The following is a 15,689-nucleotide window of genomic DNA, read 5'->3' as shown; positions in this document are numbered from 1 at the left end:
GCGTCCGATTTAGAAATTTATCAAATATGCATATAACAAAGTAGACTTAATCAATCATATGCATTCCGCTTTATTGAGTTAGTTTGTTGCTCCTCATGAACGACAGATTGTATTCAGAGGATGTAGTAAATATTCTGTATCGTTCTTGAACTACGTGTAACAGAATGTCTGCTTACCTGACAATGATTTTGATTGCTTAACTAAATTTTTTAAAAATTCAAAACTATTATACCCTGATTTTCCCATTTTAAATGGGTTTCGGGTGTTAAAGATGTAATTGATTTAAAGTGAGATATATTTTAATTGGAGATAGTTGACATAAAACATAGGCAGCTCGGCCGTGCCGAAGATTCTTTTATGGTTTTCATGACCTTGCTGATTGGTCGCCCTCATTTATTTAAGAATCTCTACTAACTTAACTGCAAGCTGTGGCATGGCATGGCGTGGGATCTTAAATTAATCCCGGCAATATCATTCAATTGCATGCTGTTCCAATTAAATGAAACTATATGCATATCATATTCCTAAAATAATCGGATTAAGCAGTAAAATGTGGTCTATTTTATTAAATTGTTAAACATTTACGTTAAATGTGAATTGATTTCATTTTCTCTAGTTTATCTGCTACTGCATGTATTCATTCATTCATTCCATCTTCACCTGTATGCATGTGCTTCAAAATTCAATTTCAATCCCAGCAGACTTTTACTGTCTTTATCGTCCGTCCGTGTAATATATATATTAATATATATACCCAGACACTAGTACTCTGCAGATATATTTCTATATAAATATATTTAGAAACTTTACGTTTATTATCGATAAGATGTTTTATTCGAATAATACTATCATCTCCGACATGTATATGTATATATATACATATATGTCGATGAAGTCTAAAGCATTAGATTTTTGTGGTCGCTCGGCTATAATACACATACATATACGCACATACCCACGCATTCACACATGCCCGCAACACTCACTCCCATCGCTGTGTTTATGTTAAATTTGTGGTTTCTGTTTGATTAGTTCTCTTATAATGAATAAATATACATACTAATGTATGTTATGTGTTTTGCATATGATTTTTTCAGTTGAATGACAAATAAAAAATAAACAAAATAGTAGTATTCTTTCTTATACTGTCGTTTCCTGTCTATCTTGTCACTGTTCTTGGTGTTGTTATTTTCTTTCTACTTGACTTGTGCTTAGATACGTGTGGTGAACGCCTTCCGGCAAGGTCTTGACGCCCGTTACGGTGAGCACACCAACACTTCGCTGGCAGAGGTGCTGCGTAAGCAGACTTCGCTGAGCAAACGCCTATCGGAGACATCTTCCATTGATTATGCCGATAACATACCCGATGAGCTGACCATACCCGAAATCGATGTTGAGCGGTTATCATCGCACAGTCACACCGAAACTGCTGTTTAGATGGCTAAACGACACAGTCACATACATACCTACAGTCATCCAATTGCCTACCAATCCATACATTATACCTACATACGCAAACACATATGTTGTACACACTCTTAGATACACGAATACAATATGAATTAAGCTAACATCCTTAAACAATAATACAAATAATGAAATTACGGCTAATAAGAAATTTTAAAAAAATTACAAATATATTCAACTCATGCACACATGATAATTTATTAAACGAATGTATAGTTCGTTTGGGAGTAGAATAGGTCCGGTTGAAAACTCCAAGAACGGTGCAACAACAACAGTCACCGCGACAGCAATCAAACTGCAACAGTAACAGTAACATCAGCAAGTTTAGTCGATAGTCTGTTAAGAGCGCTGCCACAAGAACTATGGAATTCTGCATATTATGTTAAATGATGTTGTACACCGCACTGTGCTGATTCATAGTTACATATAAATTAGTGTTACAGTAAATAAGAAAAAGTATGTACAGACTCACACATACACATAACTATATACATTAAAAAAAAAACAACTTAAATTCGAGTGGCCTAAATACTGAAAGCTGTAATAACTATTATACACACTACGTATACATACATGTTTATGCATACAGACGTATGTATGTATTTATGTAACACCCCCATTAATCTATACGAAACCGATACCCAGCCCACGACCAGCACAGCAATCAAACCGGGTAGACGATTGAAAAAAAAAAAAAAAAAAAACAAGTGCGTTAAACCCATGTCGCCTAAAATTAAGTCATAAAAATGATTACTACATATATACATAAATAAATAATTGATAAACACGAAACAGCCTTATCGTTTCTATTATTAAATTTATTTCTCAAAGCAGGAGTAACAGCAACAATGCTTGCGGATAAGTAAATATATGCCAATGGTAGTACCACTATTAAACGACCTAATGGTTACGCACAGAGCAGCTCAGTTACTTTAAAAGGTAACTAGCAGCTCTATTGTCACGTCATATTTTCAGATTTTGCTGTTATGAAGCTTGGCGGCCCCTTCACCAGAGATCGGCCAAGTGCTCCAAAACAACGAAAATGAAGTATATATATAGTAAATACTTTTAAAAATGGTCAGTCAATAATTTTATTACCTTACTATAAAAAATCTTTCGAAAGCAGCAAGCCAATATGTTAGAAGGAAAGATTGATCGCACAGTTTTCGCCATTAGTTATGTTTATTTATGTCAATGTATCTACACATTCAAATACACATTGAAGCTGCATCAATAAAGGTGCTACTCACAGTTGCTGTCATGTCAGAAACATCCGGTAGAATTAAATAAAATTGGAGTATTAATTACAAAATCGAAAGCTGAGCCTGCTTAATTGAAGCCTAAAGAAACTTGTACTCCTGGTATCAGATTCGTAGCACGCTTCTCATATGAAACGGATGTATTCACATTGTGGAGATCGTCCCATTAATGCGTTATATGAACATTGTTATAACTTCATATTTGCTATTCAGTTAACAGTAGCTTGTACAATTACCCTAAATCTATGTCTTATAAATGGGCCATAAGTCTACTTAAGCTATAATGAAGTTTGCCATCAACTAATGTCAGCCAACGCTAATGCTGATGGCCGAAAGTGATAACCAGTGGCAGCAAGGTCCCGAAAATCATGATAATTAACTCGCTGTAGCGCAGGCCTTTGTTGCTACTGAGCAGCTCGCTAGGAACGGCTGGTTCTCGCGATTCTTCTAGCATATGGTAGTCGTATTGGGCCTTACGATGATGATTGCTGCTGTGTCCGCTCTGCATCAATTCTGGCAATACATGCACGGTCGCCACATACAAAAATGTGCCAGCAGAGAAGAGCATCGCGATACCAGTGGCATTCACCGAATCTAGCGTCTCCTTTTGCTCCTGCCCAATGCCAAAATAAGTGAGTAGCGTTAGCAGTGGAGCCGACAATGAAAATATGCCCAGATGCTTCCGTATTTGCTTTCGTTCCACTTTGTCATGCAACAGAAAGCTAACCAAACCAAATGCAGCTGGCGCCTTATGCAGCATTATGGCTAAAAAAACAATTATTTCAACATCTTGGTGACTGGTCGTTGCCGCAGCACCTAACGCGACCCCATCAGCTGAAAACGTCAAAGGTCAGAGGAAGGGGCTTAATTATAAAATATTTGATAGCACCTGCAGCATGCACTACTAATCCCAGAGTTGCTGTAATATTCCTTTCATTTTCACTGCTTTTGCTGCTTTTACGTTGAGAAACTTGATCGACGAGCATCATAAAAACAAAGCCCAACACCAGAGATAATCCAATTGTACGCGAATAATCGTGTGTTCGATGCGTCTCATAAAAGCTAGCTTCATCAAGTTTGGCAATATCATCGAGTCTTTCTGCTACTACTGATGCTGTGGCCTTAGGTCGATGGCTGTCCATATATAAAGATCGAATGCCTTCTGGTATAATCACTGTTAAAGCTGTGCCAACTAACAAACCAGCGCCCAGTACTGTGACGAATTGTAGCTTTTCCTGAATTGAAAGAATAATAAATGGATTTGATAAGACCGGGCTTGATATATTATTGCTAGGTATATAAACACCTCACTTAATTTCATAACGAGAGGTATGCTTCCAGCTAGATAGGATCCAACTAGCATTACAATTACCAATAAAATTAATATAATAGTTTCATCAGCCATTTTAGACTTTTTTTTTGTTTTGTTTTCTTTTTATGTTTGCCAACTCAACGATTTTTTTTATGGTTGTCTTTTTTGATGGATTTTATTGCTTTTAGCATGCGGTCACTTTAAAAAATAGTGAAAAGTAATGATTATATCGTACTTTCCTAGATTACAAAATACGGTCTCACTGACATATTGAAAAAGACTGTTTTAAAGAAAATACTCAATCCAATTCTAGTTTTATTTTCATTAGAACTATCTGAATTTATCAAATAATGTATTCAACAATCATTACATTCAGTGACTCCGGAGTCATGACTTCTTAGGTGCAATTGCTATAATGATTATGCCATGTATTTTTTTTATCGATACGTACATGTAAAATATGTAAACCTTATCGGTAATAATATCGATGATTTTGCAACTTACACTAAGAAATTAGCGAAGTAGAAGCTCTATTTTAAAACTTAATATTTATCTCGATTCTTGGTAACAAGGCAAAAATAGTGCGCCTTTAAGTCTGTAAGTTTCTTAATGCAAAAATACATCAATTGAAAGTTATATCTATATATATATATATATTAGCAAAGCCTAAATGTGTTCTAGTGAGTGTATTTGTGTATATTGTGTATATGTAAGTGAATGAGTAGCGATGCAGTTATTTATTTACATATTCTTAAGTTATTCTTTCAAAATAGTTCATATTCAATAAGAAAATTTGCACATATTTGAGGCTTTGTGTATGCTAAGTGTTCCTCTGTCTATGCGCTTATAAATATGTAAACATGCATATATTTCTACTTATGCATACTATTTGTAGTGCACTGTCTGAACGTACATATGTATGTATGATATTGGACGTATATACATATATGTGTATATATGTATATCCGTGTGTATGTACGTAAATAAACGTCATTTTACTTATTTCGATAATTCGTAATTCTAATATCTCAATTTATCACAAGTACTCTTTTGAATTTACTAATTGAACGCATATATGTATACCATGTGTACATGCATTTTTTACAGTTTATATACAATGGGTAATTGTCTAAAAATTAATAGTTCCGATGACATTTCCCTGTTGCGAGGCAGTGAAAGTTTTATTGGGCAGGATGGTGGACCAACGCCAGTTTCCCAGGTAGGATCTTCGAATTAGTTATAGGTAAAAGAAATGCTATTTTTTAAATATAATTGGTTTATTTCTGCAGCATGAGCCGATGACCCAAGTGTTTTATCCTACCTCTTCTAGCAGCCCTGGGGATGCTGCTGGTGCTGGCAATCACATGTCAGAGGACGATCAGATAAAAATAGCAAAGCGCATCGGACTTGTTCAGCATCTGCCTATTGGCACCTACGATAGCACCTCGAAGAAGGCACGCGAATGTGTCATTTGCATGGTGGAGTTTTGTGTGGACGAGGCTGTACGATATCTTCCATGCATGCACATCTATCATGTCCATTGCATTGACGACTGGTTAATCCGGAGCCTCACTTGTCCCAGCTGCTTGGAGCCAGTGGATGCCGCGCTGTTAACAAGCTATGAAACAACATAGCGCACTCTACACTACTAAGAAAAGCAAAGTTTTTGTTTTATTAACGTGAGAACTACATATATAATCGAATCGAACAAATCAATGCTAACAGTTAGCATAGCGTCAGACCGTATATTATAACGTCACACTCGGGTCTTTCGATAAAAATGTCAACAATAACGGATCTGTTCTTACTGCAACCTACAAGCAAGTCGGATTACACAATTCTATCAAAGGAATGGCCAACTAAGTTTGTGTTTCCATTAAAAAGGAGCAGCATCCTACTCAGTTCGATCGGAGCAGTTCGCCTTTGCTATCAATAGGGGAGGGGGGTTTTCTTATTATTATTCCTGTTTTGTTGTAGTTAGTTTTTAATTGTTTTATATTTGTGTATCGTTGATTTTCATTAAACGAACATGAAGGATGAACATTTATGGAAAATTATATCAATGATAAAAGCGATGTACATATACATATAATTCAACAATTGTTCATATATACATATATATAATTCATTAAATGTGTAACCTTCTATACAACGTAGCTATAATTTATACAATAATAAATATAAATATTGAAACCATAAGTATTATACTTATTTAAATTGAGATTGCTAGGTTTTTTTTCATTATTTTGTCTAGTGTGTTTAAACAATAATCGCTCAAAGAAAGAGCTAAGAATTGTATATTAGATTATATATATATATATAATCTAATATACGCAAACGCGAAAGGCTCGAAAGGTACGCAATAGTGGTGGGAATATATATATGTACATACATATAAAATATACATTTTCGCGAATTATTGACTAGACTTTAATTACATCGATTAGTAGTAATGAGCTAAATGAATAATAGATAATAAAATGAAGTCTGCTCGGCTCGTATGCGTAAAATATATATATATATATATATATATATATATATATAATAAAATTAGACTCTTCAAATAAGTCAAAAAAGTTATGGTTGTTTAGTAACCTCTCATTTATTATAACGACTTATATAGCTTTAGGTTATTTTACTCATCAAAACTGGATGAAAGCAAGAAGTTAGCAGCGAGTTCCTCATCCTTTTCACATGCAAAATAAGCTTGCAAAACAAGCGCTTCCGGGAATCCAAGCGCCTTCAGCTGAAAGAATATAAGTATCATTAACCGAATATATTATTATTAATATAAAGATATTTAGATATAAATTGAGTATGCAACCTATTTTGCACACCAATACATTTAAGTATTGCAAATTGCTTTGTAAAATATTCTACGTACCCGCTCAATAGCGTCTTGATCTTGCGGGGTTAGTCGAATAGTTGCTAGGTTTTCTGCCTGTATATTTCTTCCCGTTGCAACTGAATCATCGCCTTCAGGGGCAATTGCAATCGACGGATTATCGGAGCCAGCAACAGAACGGTGACCTCCTGCATTTGACTCTTCACTGGGGTTGGTTGTGGGCGTGCTCTCTGTTCGTCTTGGACTCGACGACTGTGTCCGACCTGCACGTTGAGCATTATCGGCTGCCTCCTCATCAAGAGGCTGGTTTAACATATTTAGAAACGCATCTTGGTTCTCAGAAATAAGTTGTAAAAGAGCTGGGTTTGTTTGTCCAATCTAAATTAAGATAATAAAAATCAGAGTTGCATAAGTTATTAAGTGTTCAATACCTGTTGCAGAACAGCATGTAAAAGATGGGGATTTTGGTATATTAGAGAGCGCATCTGTAGGAATTGTGGCTGACTGCGTAGAAACTCGAATGGATCTAAAATATATAATCATAGATATTACCGCATCATATATAAATATTATTTTTTTTACCAGCTGCCGATTCGGCCGGCAAACCACCCTGACGATGACTCGTTTCCACTCTGTTCGGTTCTTCCTCATCACCTGGATTAAATAAATTCTCATCCTGCGGTATGCCGTTTATTAAATATTCGACAGCACGTTCGGGATTATTAAAGCTAGCTGCCATTGCTCGCTCAACCTGATCTCGGGGATAGCCCATTTCGACCATTGATGCAACGGTTCTATTGAACTCCTCGCCCATAAGTAAATTGGATTCGGCGCGCGATTGTAGTGAGGCATTGGCTAATTCACCAACCAAGTCAATACTAGAATAATCAGTAGCTGGAATTGGAACTTCAGGTGCAGTCGATATTTGAGTTTGAGATGATGATCCAGATCTTTCTATCTCGACTCCTAAAACATCATTTGACCTATTATTATTATTAATTATTCCCTTCTCGGCTGAGGATGCATTCGCATTTTGTAGAACAGGCTTCTTATCAATTCCAGTTGTTGAGCCTTCCATTTGCTCGTTAGGCTGCTTTCGCTGTCCATCTGCATTTGTGTTGCTGCTAGTTCCGCTTATGTCTCGACTGAGCATCACTACAATGAACTTTTTTTCATCGACTTTGTACGAACTAATTGTTCGCTCATCTGTTAGAATGACGCCTTAAGAAAAAAAAAATGACAACATTAACAGTCATGGACATGTAAATATGTAAATAAAATTTTTGTTGACAACGAACTATTTAGTTAGGACATCGTACCAGCATAAATCAGTTTTTGTTTCTCCACAAGGTATTCTGCACCACGTTCGTAAAAGATTTGATTTTTAAGCTCCAAAACCTATAAAGCAGATAATGAAATTGTATGTATGTATGCACAAGTGTAAGCATGCATGTGTGTATGTACATATGTATGGCCCGAGAACTAATGCGTTCGCTAAGAAAATACAATTTACCGTTTTTTCTGGATCAAAGTCAATTGCGAACGTTTGCTGCTGCAGATTCTTTATTGTAATAATCATTTTACAAATTTTTATTTGGGACTAAATTGGTATTGTTAACTTTTGCCTTGGTCTCTTCTTTCTCACAAAATTGTTTGTCATCGACACTAGAGATGGTCCAAAATATATTAATATCGAATATCGAATAAAGCGATATTATTGTTTGTAATTAAAATATTAGTAATATAGATTTTAAGGATGTCCTTAAGATATGAAAAAATACTGAATGTGCGTAGTCTTAATAATAGAAGATTTTTTAGTTAATTTATGTGTTTATTATAACGGTCCTAATATAGCATCTATATAAATCTACAAAAAACATATCATTCTTTTGATTGACTCCACCGGCAGCACCTATATAACAGAGTCCGGCTCAATGTTTTTAAATACCAAAATGTGCCTGAATATGTACTGTACTTTTATATATACTGACTGATATGTTAAACATATTAATAAAACGTGATAAAATAAAAAAAAATAAATAAATAAAATAAAATTTAATTAATATGTTGATTAACTGAGTAATTGTTTTTCCATATAATTTTATATGACTTGGTATATTTATTATAAATATTACAATATAAATAGTTGCAGTCTGGCAACGCCAAAGTAACTATCAGTTGGTTATGCTAATTAACTGTTAAAGCAATTTTTTTTTGGCGCGCATGCGCCATTATCATACTCATACTGGCAGAATTATACAATACAAAATAAGTTTTTCAACCGCACCGAACAAGTGATTTACAAAATTTGAGATAGGAACGCGTACTGTAAATATGTATATTACGTTTATATATCTACAATATTTGCCTTCAAATATTTTTAATAAGGATACGGTAACGTTAACTAATATTCTTTTTTTTTACAATTAAGCAATCCAATTTCTAATCTTGAGCTAAATTTACAATGCTAACAATTAAATCAATTGTAATATATACATACATATATATGGTGTATGTGTTTATCAACAAATTCGAGTGTTAATATCAACGGTATAATATATAATATATATAGATATATAGATATATATATATATATATATATATATATTTTTTTTTTTTTTTAATATATATATATTTAAATATACATCTATGACAAACAAAATTTACTTTTAATGCCAGTTAGTTATAAGGTCCAAGGCCCGTTATATTTAACCACAAGTTTTGATTTTGTCTATCTCTATCTATCTCAGAAGCTCAACTTAAATAAATTCAACAATTTAATCTTAAAAAAACAGATAAAATGTAAGATATTTCCATTTGGCGTGGTTAACCTTTAGATAATAGTGTATTCTTCGATTTATAATTATATATTTTTAATCCGTAGTTTTCTAAGTATATATTAATAAACAGTGTTAATAATAGACTCTTTTATTTTATAATATTATAATCATTATCATTATTTGTGAGAAAGAAATCGAGTTGAATTCGGATTATATGATATATTTTGAATCTCCTGTATTCAAATTAATAGGGGAATCGTCAATTAATTTGTGATAATTCATATATAGCAAAAAATTTTTTGAAAACCTATCTAATACTGACATTTTCAATAATTAAATAAATTGCAGAAAGTTTTCTGATGTCGAGTAGGCAATAAGATGCCATATGCTCTTCTTGAATTCAAATTAAAAAAAAAGTGTACGAATGCAAAACTGAAATTCTTGGATGAGTTCAATGAGAGCAGAGCAAATATTTGTCTAGGCCTTAGTGTTTCAATAAGGTTATACCTACAACATAAAACATGACGGTAAGCAATTCGCATCAAATACAACTCACCTATATACTGAATATACATATATATTTATATATCCTTCTTTACAGCATTATGCATGGGATGAAGCATGCTATCATAATAATAAAAACGATGCCTTATCCAGTGCTGACAGCCAACAAATTAATAATAGCACCATCTATAATTATGATGAGGTGCAATCAGGTGCATATGCTACTTATGACGATGAATATGGGGTTGCGGAGGAGGAGTACTCAGCCGATGGAGAAGCTTTTGGTAGCTTTAATCAGAACTATGCGCCGTATACAACAACAGCAACAATAATAACTGAAGATAATAACCCGAATATAGCCACAGTCGGAGAGGAGTATTGGAGAAATAGTTATAGAGGTATGGAAGGTTCTGGCTACGACAATGGTTACAATTTAACGAGTGGTCCTCTAAACGATGGTTCCTCAATGCCAATTGAAGGTACGTACTCGAAAAAAGGCAATCGCGTTGGCTGCCGCTTGCCGCTTGCACCTGTTATCGATAATTCCAAATATCGTATGCTATCGCAACCGATTACCTATACCCAAAATGTTCTCAACGAACATACGGTTTATGCTGATGAGAGAATAGGAAGTTTTATCAGTTTGCCAGCGGCAGCGCCAATGCGAATGTTACCCGAACCACATCCAAGAATACGCAACAATACCTCACAACGATTATTTGAAGATAACAACAGCTTAAGCGGTATATTAACAACAACTACAACAATAACAACAACAGCAACAACCGGGACCAGGCAGAACTATGATGTCTTTAGCCAAATATCGCGACCCTATACATCAATGCTGCCCCTCGATTATGGTGAATATTCGGATTATGCTTACAACTCGGACAATTTGTCAGCATATAGCGATACACCTCCCATGAGCAATACCACACAGTTGAAGCTACAGCAACAGCGCAAAATTTCACTTATGTTGGCAATGACAACAGCATCTGTGATAGCATCTGGAGAGACTAGGATACCCGTACAGCAGCAGCAGCAACAGTACTACAACACGACTAGACGCAGTGATAATAATAGCTATTCAATATACAATCGGAGTATTAGTAGCACTGTATCAACCTCGACTAGCACAACAAACTCCTCAGTTGCCTTTTCCAATACCACTACGTTAGCTTCAGCGCGATGGTCAAATACTACGACGTTGACATCGACGATGACGACGACTATGACGACGACTATGACGACGACTATGACGACGACAATGATGACGACGACCTCAACTAGAAAATTGCCAAAACGTCTACCGTCACCTGCGGTACTGAACAAATCATCGTCATCAATAATTCCCGAAGTCCTTACATACAATTCAGTAGAAACTCCAATTCATCGAACAAAACAGTTACCAAAGTTGCCCACGCTTAAAACAAAAGCTATTCCCAGCACAGTTCCTATTCGAGATTTAGCAACTGTTGTTAGTTCATCGCCTGAAAAATTGACCTCGATGTTAACTAGCGCGCCATTAAAACCTATGGACAATATTGAAAATGCCAACAGTTTTGTACAGCAGCAGCAAGAACCATTGGCTCAGGAGCAGGGACAAGAGAAGATGCAAGTGGATGAAGCGTCAGTTGATAAGAATTACGGCGACAATCAATTCAATGACCAGAAATATCAGAGAGTTGTGTCTAAATCGTTTGATTCATTTAGCACATGGTCACCAGTAACTTCAACATTACCTGATTCGCCTGCATTGCATCAAAACAACGTTACTAGTCTGGTCGAGGGTAATGTAAACTCCTCATCTCAAATAAAATCATCAATTGAATCATCTTTAGAGCAGTCCTTGTCAATACAAACAAAAAACCATCAAAATTTGATTTTCACAACCACAGCAACAACAAGCTTAAACGAAGCTACGAGATCATCATTTAACATATCTGAGTATTTGAAACCTTACCCATTCGACTCCCTTATATTTACACCAGAAAAAAAAATCGGAAATGCAAAGGACAGTAAGATCATGACTCCCACTAGTACTAGGACTGCATATGATGCTCGAAAAAATTCATTGGTATCATTTCCGTTGAACTCATTGGAAACTCAAATGCCAAGTGTCAATCAAAATCTGAATTCAAATTCAATTGCAACTTGGACAACTAGCAGTCCCATAAACATTGAAACGCCATTAAGTGAATCTTCATCTAATGTATCCTATTTATTAAGTAAGCCCATTGCAAACATCGATCAGGAAAGGGAAGATAGTAAGCAAACAGACTTAAAACATTCTCACGATACAGTTACAACTCTAAGCCACTTGAGTAACGTGCTCACAACAACTGTTGTTCCGTCTAGTCTATCGGCGGTTGGTATTACTAGCACTAGTTCAGAAAGTAATATTGTCGATTCGCCTACGTTAACCTACGTTGATTATATGAAAAAGTTTGAACTACCGGAACTACCAGAACTGTCACCAATTCCTGATATATACAGTGTAACAATTACTCAAGCACAGCCTGTACTGACAGACACGACGTCAAATCTCGTCGATTTTACTGCTCAGAATCAAGCTACAGTTATAACCACAGCAGAGTCGCAGCCATTGGAATCAGGCATAGACAGCTATAAGACTAACGAAAATCAAATTGAGGCTTCTAGATGGCTGCCTGGCATAGCTAGCCATTCGGTAAACACATCTTTAGCTGATATAAATGTAATAAACTCTGAGCTCAACTCCACGGCGGATACAATTAGCTCCTATTCACAGCAACATGAACCCCAAACGGAAAAACTAGTTGAAGGAGAGACGAGGGAAACTTTAATTGGTGCTGAGCCCCTATTAAGTCATATTGAGGAGCCATTAGTAAGCAACGTGTCAGCTTTTGACGATAGTTTTTATGATAGTTTTAATGTAGATCTATCGGCATTGACGGCAACAATAGCTCACATTGAAAGCGCCACATCATTAACGTCAGCTCTAAAGCAAAATAGCAATGGCGCTAAATGTGATCTAACGACATCTAATACCTACATGAACATAGGGGAAATTAATAATACAAGCGAACTTAATGAGCCTTGCAGCGGATATTATAAGCCAGCGCACAAACAAACAGATGAACCGCCACAAACACCACCAAAAGCCAAGGTCTCCAGTGTACTGGGTGGCCTATCAAAAGGTATTAAAGGTGGCTTGGATGGCGTGCTGATCGGTGTTAGTTCAACAATGGAACCAACTAAACAGAATCCAGAAAGCAATAGTAAAAAGGGTTTTGGCTTTGGACTTGCCTCTAAATTGGTGCCAAATGTTGGGAGCTTACTTGTGAGACAAGACCCAACACCTACGACAACCTCCACCTCTGCAGTCTCTAATACACCTTATGGATATAATTATGTCATGCACTGCGCTCAATTACCAGATAATATAAATAGGAATACAAACACGGACGCCAGCGCACCCATCACACCTACCTTTGACTATCTCTGCTCTAAGTCAAATTTAGATTTTGACTATCTCGGAAACGACGATTCATCTCATGACTATAGTTACAGTGAATATCCATCAGCATACGTAGAAAATACTCAAAGTAGCTCAGATCCATATAAAGTAACGATGAGCCATGAATTGGGTTCAAGTGCAACTGGTATGGAAATCGAAACACCAATTAAACCCCAAATAGTAAAGCCTTCAGTAACGCCAATTAAACAGAACGCAAAAGGCGCTTCAGGTGGCATGTTCGGTTCTATTTTTGGTAAAGCCGCAGCAGCTGTACAATCCGCGACACAAGCCGTTAATCAGGGTGCTTCCTCTGTTGCATCGGCTGTGGTGCAAAAGGCATCGGTACAGCAGATCCCCTCAGTATCTGTTGTTGAACAGAATAAAACTATAGTTTCACCAGATATAATTACAACGTCGTCTTCCAATCAAATCCCAGCTATAAATATGTCATATGTATCCAATATTGAACAGGCAGCAATGGACAATGATAACTATAATGAACTACATCTTAGCCACGACTCGACCTACTCAACAGCTGACGATGATTACGAAAATAGCAATGCACATATGCCAATCCATGATGATAATAAGGCATACTCTATATACTATTCCAGCAATCAGAGTCATAATCAGAATCAGAGTACGGGCGATGACATGGTAGGAAAAGTGAAAGTTTTACCCACGGTGCCGTCAGCAGGATCCAGCGGCAAAAAACTGCCCACCATCAATGGTAAATCGGGGCTGATGTTGATAAAGCAACAGCCAACTGAGATTTTTGATGATGACGAAATTAATGAATCGGACGATGATCTCATTGACAATTTGATTGGACGCACTGATAATCCGAGTTATTGCATCGATAGTGAGCAGAATGATTACTACATGGATCACCAGCAGGCGACACCGTCTAATAGAGTTGCTAACGATTATTATGAGCACGTTGGCTCAGGTTATGATTATCGAGAGGATTTTTTTAATGAAGAGGATGAATATAAGTATATTGAGCAACAGAGTCAACAGCAGAAGCATCAACAAGACCAACAATATAATCATCCATATCAGAATTCTCATAAAATGCTGCTTAGCCATAAGCAAGACTCAATAGATTACGTGGACGATGGACAAAATGATGACTACCTACCCGATACGTATCCAAGTGATGAAGACTGTGGCAATTATCTAGATGAAAGCTCTAGTGGTAGCGTTGGTATTACCGAAAATCGTAGACAACATTTGAGCGGTATCAATACAGCTTCTGTTAGTGTCTCAATCGACCAGTTGGAGCATCAGCATCAGCAAATCAAGAAACAGGATAGTATTATTATCGAAGAGGAGGAATCCAGTCCGATTGACTTGAAGGGTGATATTAGTTTCGCCTCACATAGATCACCCGAACGAGAGCTAGCTGACCATGATCATGATAATCTTAGTGTGGATGATGAGGATAAACTGACCGATTTGTTGCCAACTAGAAGCAAGTCGCAAAAGAAAAAGAAAGTCCTCTTGCGGGGCGAAACAGAGGAAGTTGTCAGCGGTCATATGCAAATCATTCGCAAACCGGAAATTACAGCCAAGCAAAGATGGCATTGGGCTTATAACAAGATTATTCTACAGCTTAATGTGAGTACCTCAGTTTCTTTTATAATATTAGTTATAATACATATTATAATTGTTTGCGTGTCCTATCCTGAGACGAAAGTCTCAGCTAACTCCTAAACTATAGTATACAGTATAGTAAAGATTGAGTATTGCAGATATACAGTGGAATCCCGTTATAACGACTCCGCTTAAAGCGTTCAACCGGTTATGTCGACGAAAATTCGATTTCTTGGTTGGTCCCCATAAAAACTTATATGAAAGAGCATCCGCTTAGTACGTCTCCGCATTTAACGACAATCCGGTTATCCCAACGATTTTTTTTTTCATATTTTGCAGCCATTTACCGGCAATTACGGCGTGCTAATAAAAAAAAAAAAAAAAAAATAAAAAATAAAAAAAAAAACAGCGAAATAAGGACAAAGCA

The 15,689-nt window shown here is 36.1% G+C and overlaps 5 protein-coding genes across 14 annotated transcripts in view; 3 read left to right on the top strand and 2 right to left on the bottom strand.

Moving 5' to 3' along the window:
* The window catches only part of LOC6585787 (plasma membrane calcium-transporting ATPase 1), a 35,739-nt gene extending 33,480 nt beyond the window's left edge, over positions 1–2,259 (top strand). For all 5 annotated transcript variants that reach the window (XM_002011377.4, XM_015160706.3, XM_015160707.3 and 2 more), the window contains one exon: positions 1,216–2,259. In XM_002011377.4, coding sequence (XP_002011413.2) covers positions 1,216–1,437 — 222 coding nt within the window. In that variant the 3' untranslated portion in view covers positions 1,438–2,259. The remainder of the gene's footprint in view (positions 1–1,215) is intronic.
* A 371-nt stretch (positions 2,260–2,630) lies between these two features.
* LOC6585786 (zinc transporter ZIP9-B) lies at positions 2,631–4,193 on the bottom strand. Of its 2 annotated transcripts, none has more exons than XM_002011376.4 (3): positions 4,033–4,193; positions 3,616–3,961; positions 2,631–3,560 (listed from the first exon to the last, which is right to left on the bottom strand). In XM_002011376.4, exons 1-3 carry the CDS (start codon positions 4,129–4,131, stop codon positions 3,043–3,045), a joined length of 963 nt encoding a protein of 320 aa, XP_002011412.2. In that variant the 5' UTR covers positions 4,132–4,193; the 3' UTR covers positions 2,631–3,042. The 2 variants fall into 2 exon arrangements, with proteins under 2 accessions (XP_002011412.2, XP_015016190.1); XM_015160704.3 differs by having other exon boundaries at positions 4,038–4,130.
* A 322-nt stretch (positions 4,194–4,515) lies between these two features.
* LOC6585785 (RING finger protein 11) lies at positions 4,516–6,237 on the top strand. 2 transcript variants are annotated; one of them, XM_044007116.1, is made up of 4 exons: positions 4,516–4,635; positions 4,699–4,747; positions 5,146–5,257; positions 5,328–6,237. In XM_044007116.1, exons 3-4 carry the CDS (start codon positions 5,156–5,158, stop codon positions 5,670–5,672), a joined length of 447 nt encoding a protein of 148 aa, XP_043863051.1. In that variant the 5' UTR covers positions 4,516–4,635; positions 4,699–4,747; positions 5,146–5,155; the 3' UTR covers positions 5,673–6,237. The 2 variants fall into 2 exon arrangements, with proteins under 2 accessions (XP_043863051.1, XP_002011411.1); XM_002011375.4 differs by lacking the exon at positions 4,699–4,747 and having other exon boundaries at positions 4,517–4,635.
* Positions 6,238–6,615: 378 nt separating this feature from the next.
* LOC6585784 (UV excision repair protein RAD23 homolog B) lies at positions 6,616–8,564 on the bottom strand. Its single transcript, XM_002011374.4, has 6 exons — positions 8,397–8,564; positions 8,203–8,281; positions 7,466–8,104; positions 7,315–7,409; positions 6,923–7,261; positions 6,616–6,784 (listed from the first exon to the last, which is right to left on the bottom strand). The coding sequence occupies exons 1-6, from the start codon at positions 8,460–8,462 to the stop codon at positions 6,674–6,676; spliced, it is 1,329 nt and encodes a 442-aa protein (XP_002011410.1). The 5' UTR covers positions 8,463–8,564; the 3' UTR covers positions 6,616–6,673.
* Positions 8,565–9,123: 559 nt separating this feature from the next.
* Positions 9,124–15,689, top strand: part of LOC6585783 (protein unc-13 homolog B) — a 57,442-nt gene continuing 50,876 nt past the window's right edge. For 2 of the 4 annotated variants that reach the window (XM_032732977.2, XM_032732976.2), the window contains exons 1-3: positions 9,125–9,277; positions 10,012–10,190; positions 10,265–15,286. In XM_032732977.2, the coding sequence (XP_032588868.2) occupies positions 10,185–10,190; positions 10,265–15,286 (5,028 nt within the window). In that variant the 5' untranslated portion in view covers positions 9,125–9,277; positions 10,012–10,184. Of the gene's footprint in view, positions 9,278–10,011; positions 10,191–10,264; positions 15,287–15,689 lie in introns of all 4 variants that reach the window. The other 2 variants (XM_032732978.2, XM_044007109.1) reach the window with 2 other exon arrangements.

This window comes from Drosophila mojavensis, unplaced genomic scaffold, assembly GCF_018153725.1.
Source record: "Drosophila mojavensis isolate 15081-1352.22 unplaced genomic scaffold, ASM1815372v1 contig_151, whole genome shotgun sequence".
NCBI lineage: Eukaryota > Metazoa > Arthropoda > Insecta > Diptera > Drosophilidae > Drosophila > Drosophila mojavensis.
The sequence above is the reverse complement of the archived record's forward strand: the minus strand, read 5'-3'. Positions and strand labels throughout refer to the sequence as shown.

Bases quoted from the DNA above. Each gene is read 5' to 3' on its own strand.
- LOC6585786 (XM_002011376.4), bottom strand. From the start codon at position 4,131: ATGGCTGATGAAACTATTATATTAATTTTATTGGTAATTGTAATGCTA. The intron at 3,962-4,032 runs GTGTTTATATAC...CTTTCAATTCAG, and splicing joins TCGTTATGAAATTAAGTGAG to GAAAAGCTACAATTCGTCAC. The intron at 3,561-3,615 runs GTGCTATCAAAT...TGACGTTTTCAG, and splicing joins ATTAGTAGTGCATGCTGCAG to CTGATGGGGTCGCGTTAGGT.
- LOC6585784 (XM_002011374.4), bottom strand. From the start codon at position 8,462: ATGATTATTACAATAAAGAATCTGCAGCAGCAAACGTTCGCAATTGAC. The intron at 7,410-7,465 runs GTAAAAAAAATA...TATATATTTTAG, and splicing joins GCCGGCCGAATCGGCAGCTG to ATCCATTCGAGTTTCTACGC. The intron at 6,785-6,922 runs GTACGTAGAATA...ATATTCTTTCAG, and splicing joins ATCAAGACGCTATTGAGCGG to CTGAAGGCGCTTGGATTCCC.
- LOC6585785 (XM_044007116.1), top strand. From the start codon at position 5,156: ATGGGTAATTGTCTAAAAATTAATAGTTCCGATGACATTTCCCTGTTG. The intron at 5,258-5,327 runs GTAGGATCTTCG...TTATTTCTGCAG, and splicing joins GACCAACGCCAGTTTCCCAG to CATGAGCCGATGACCCAAGT.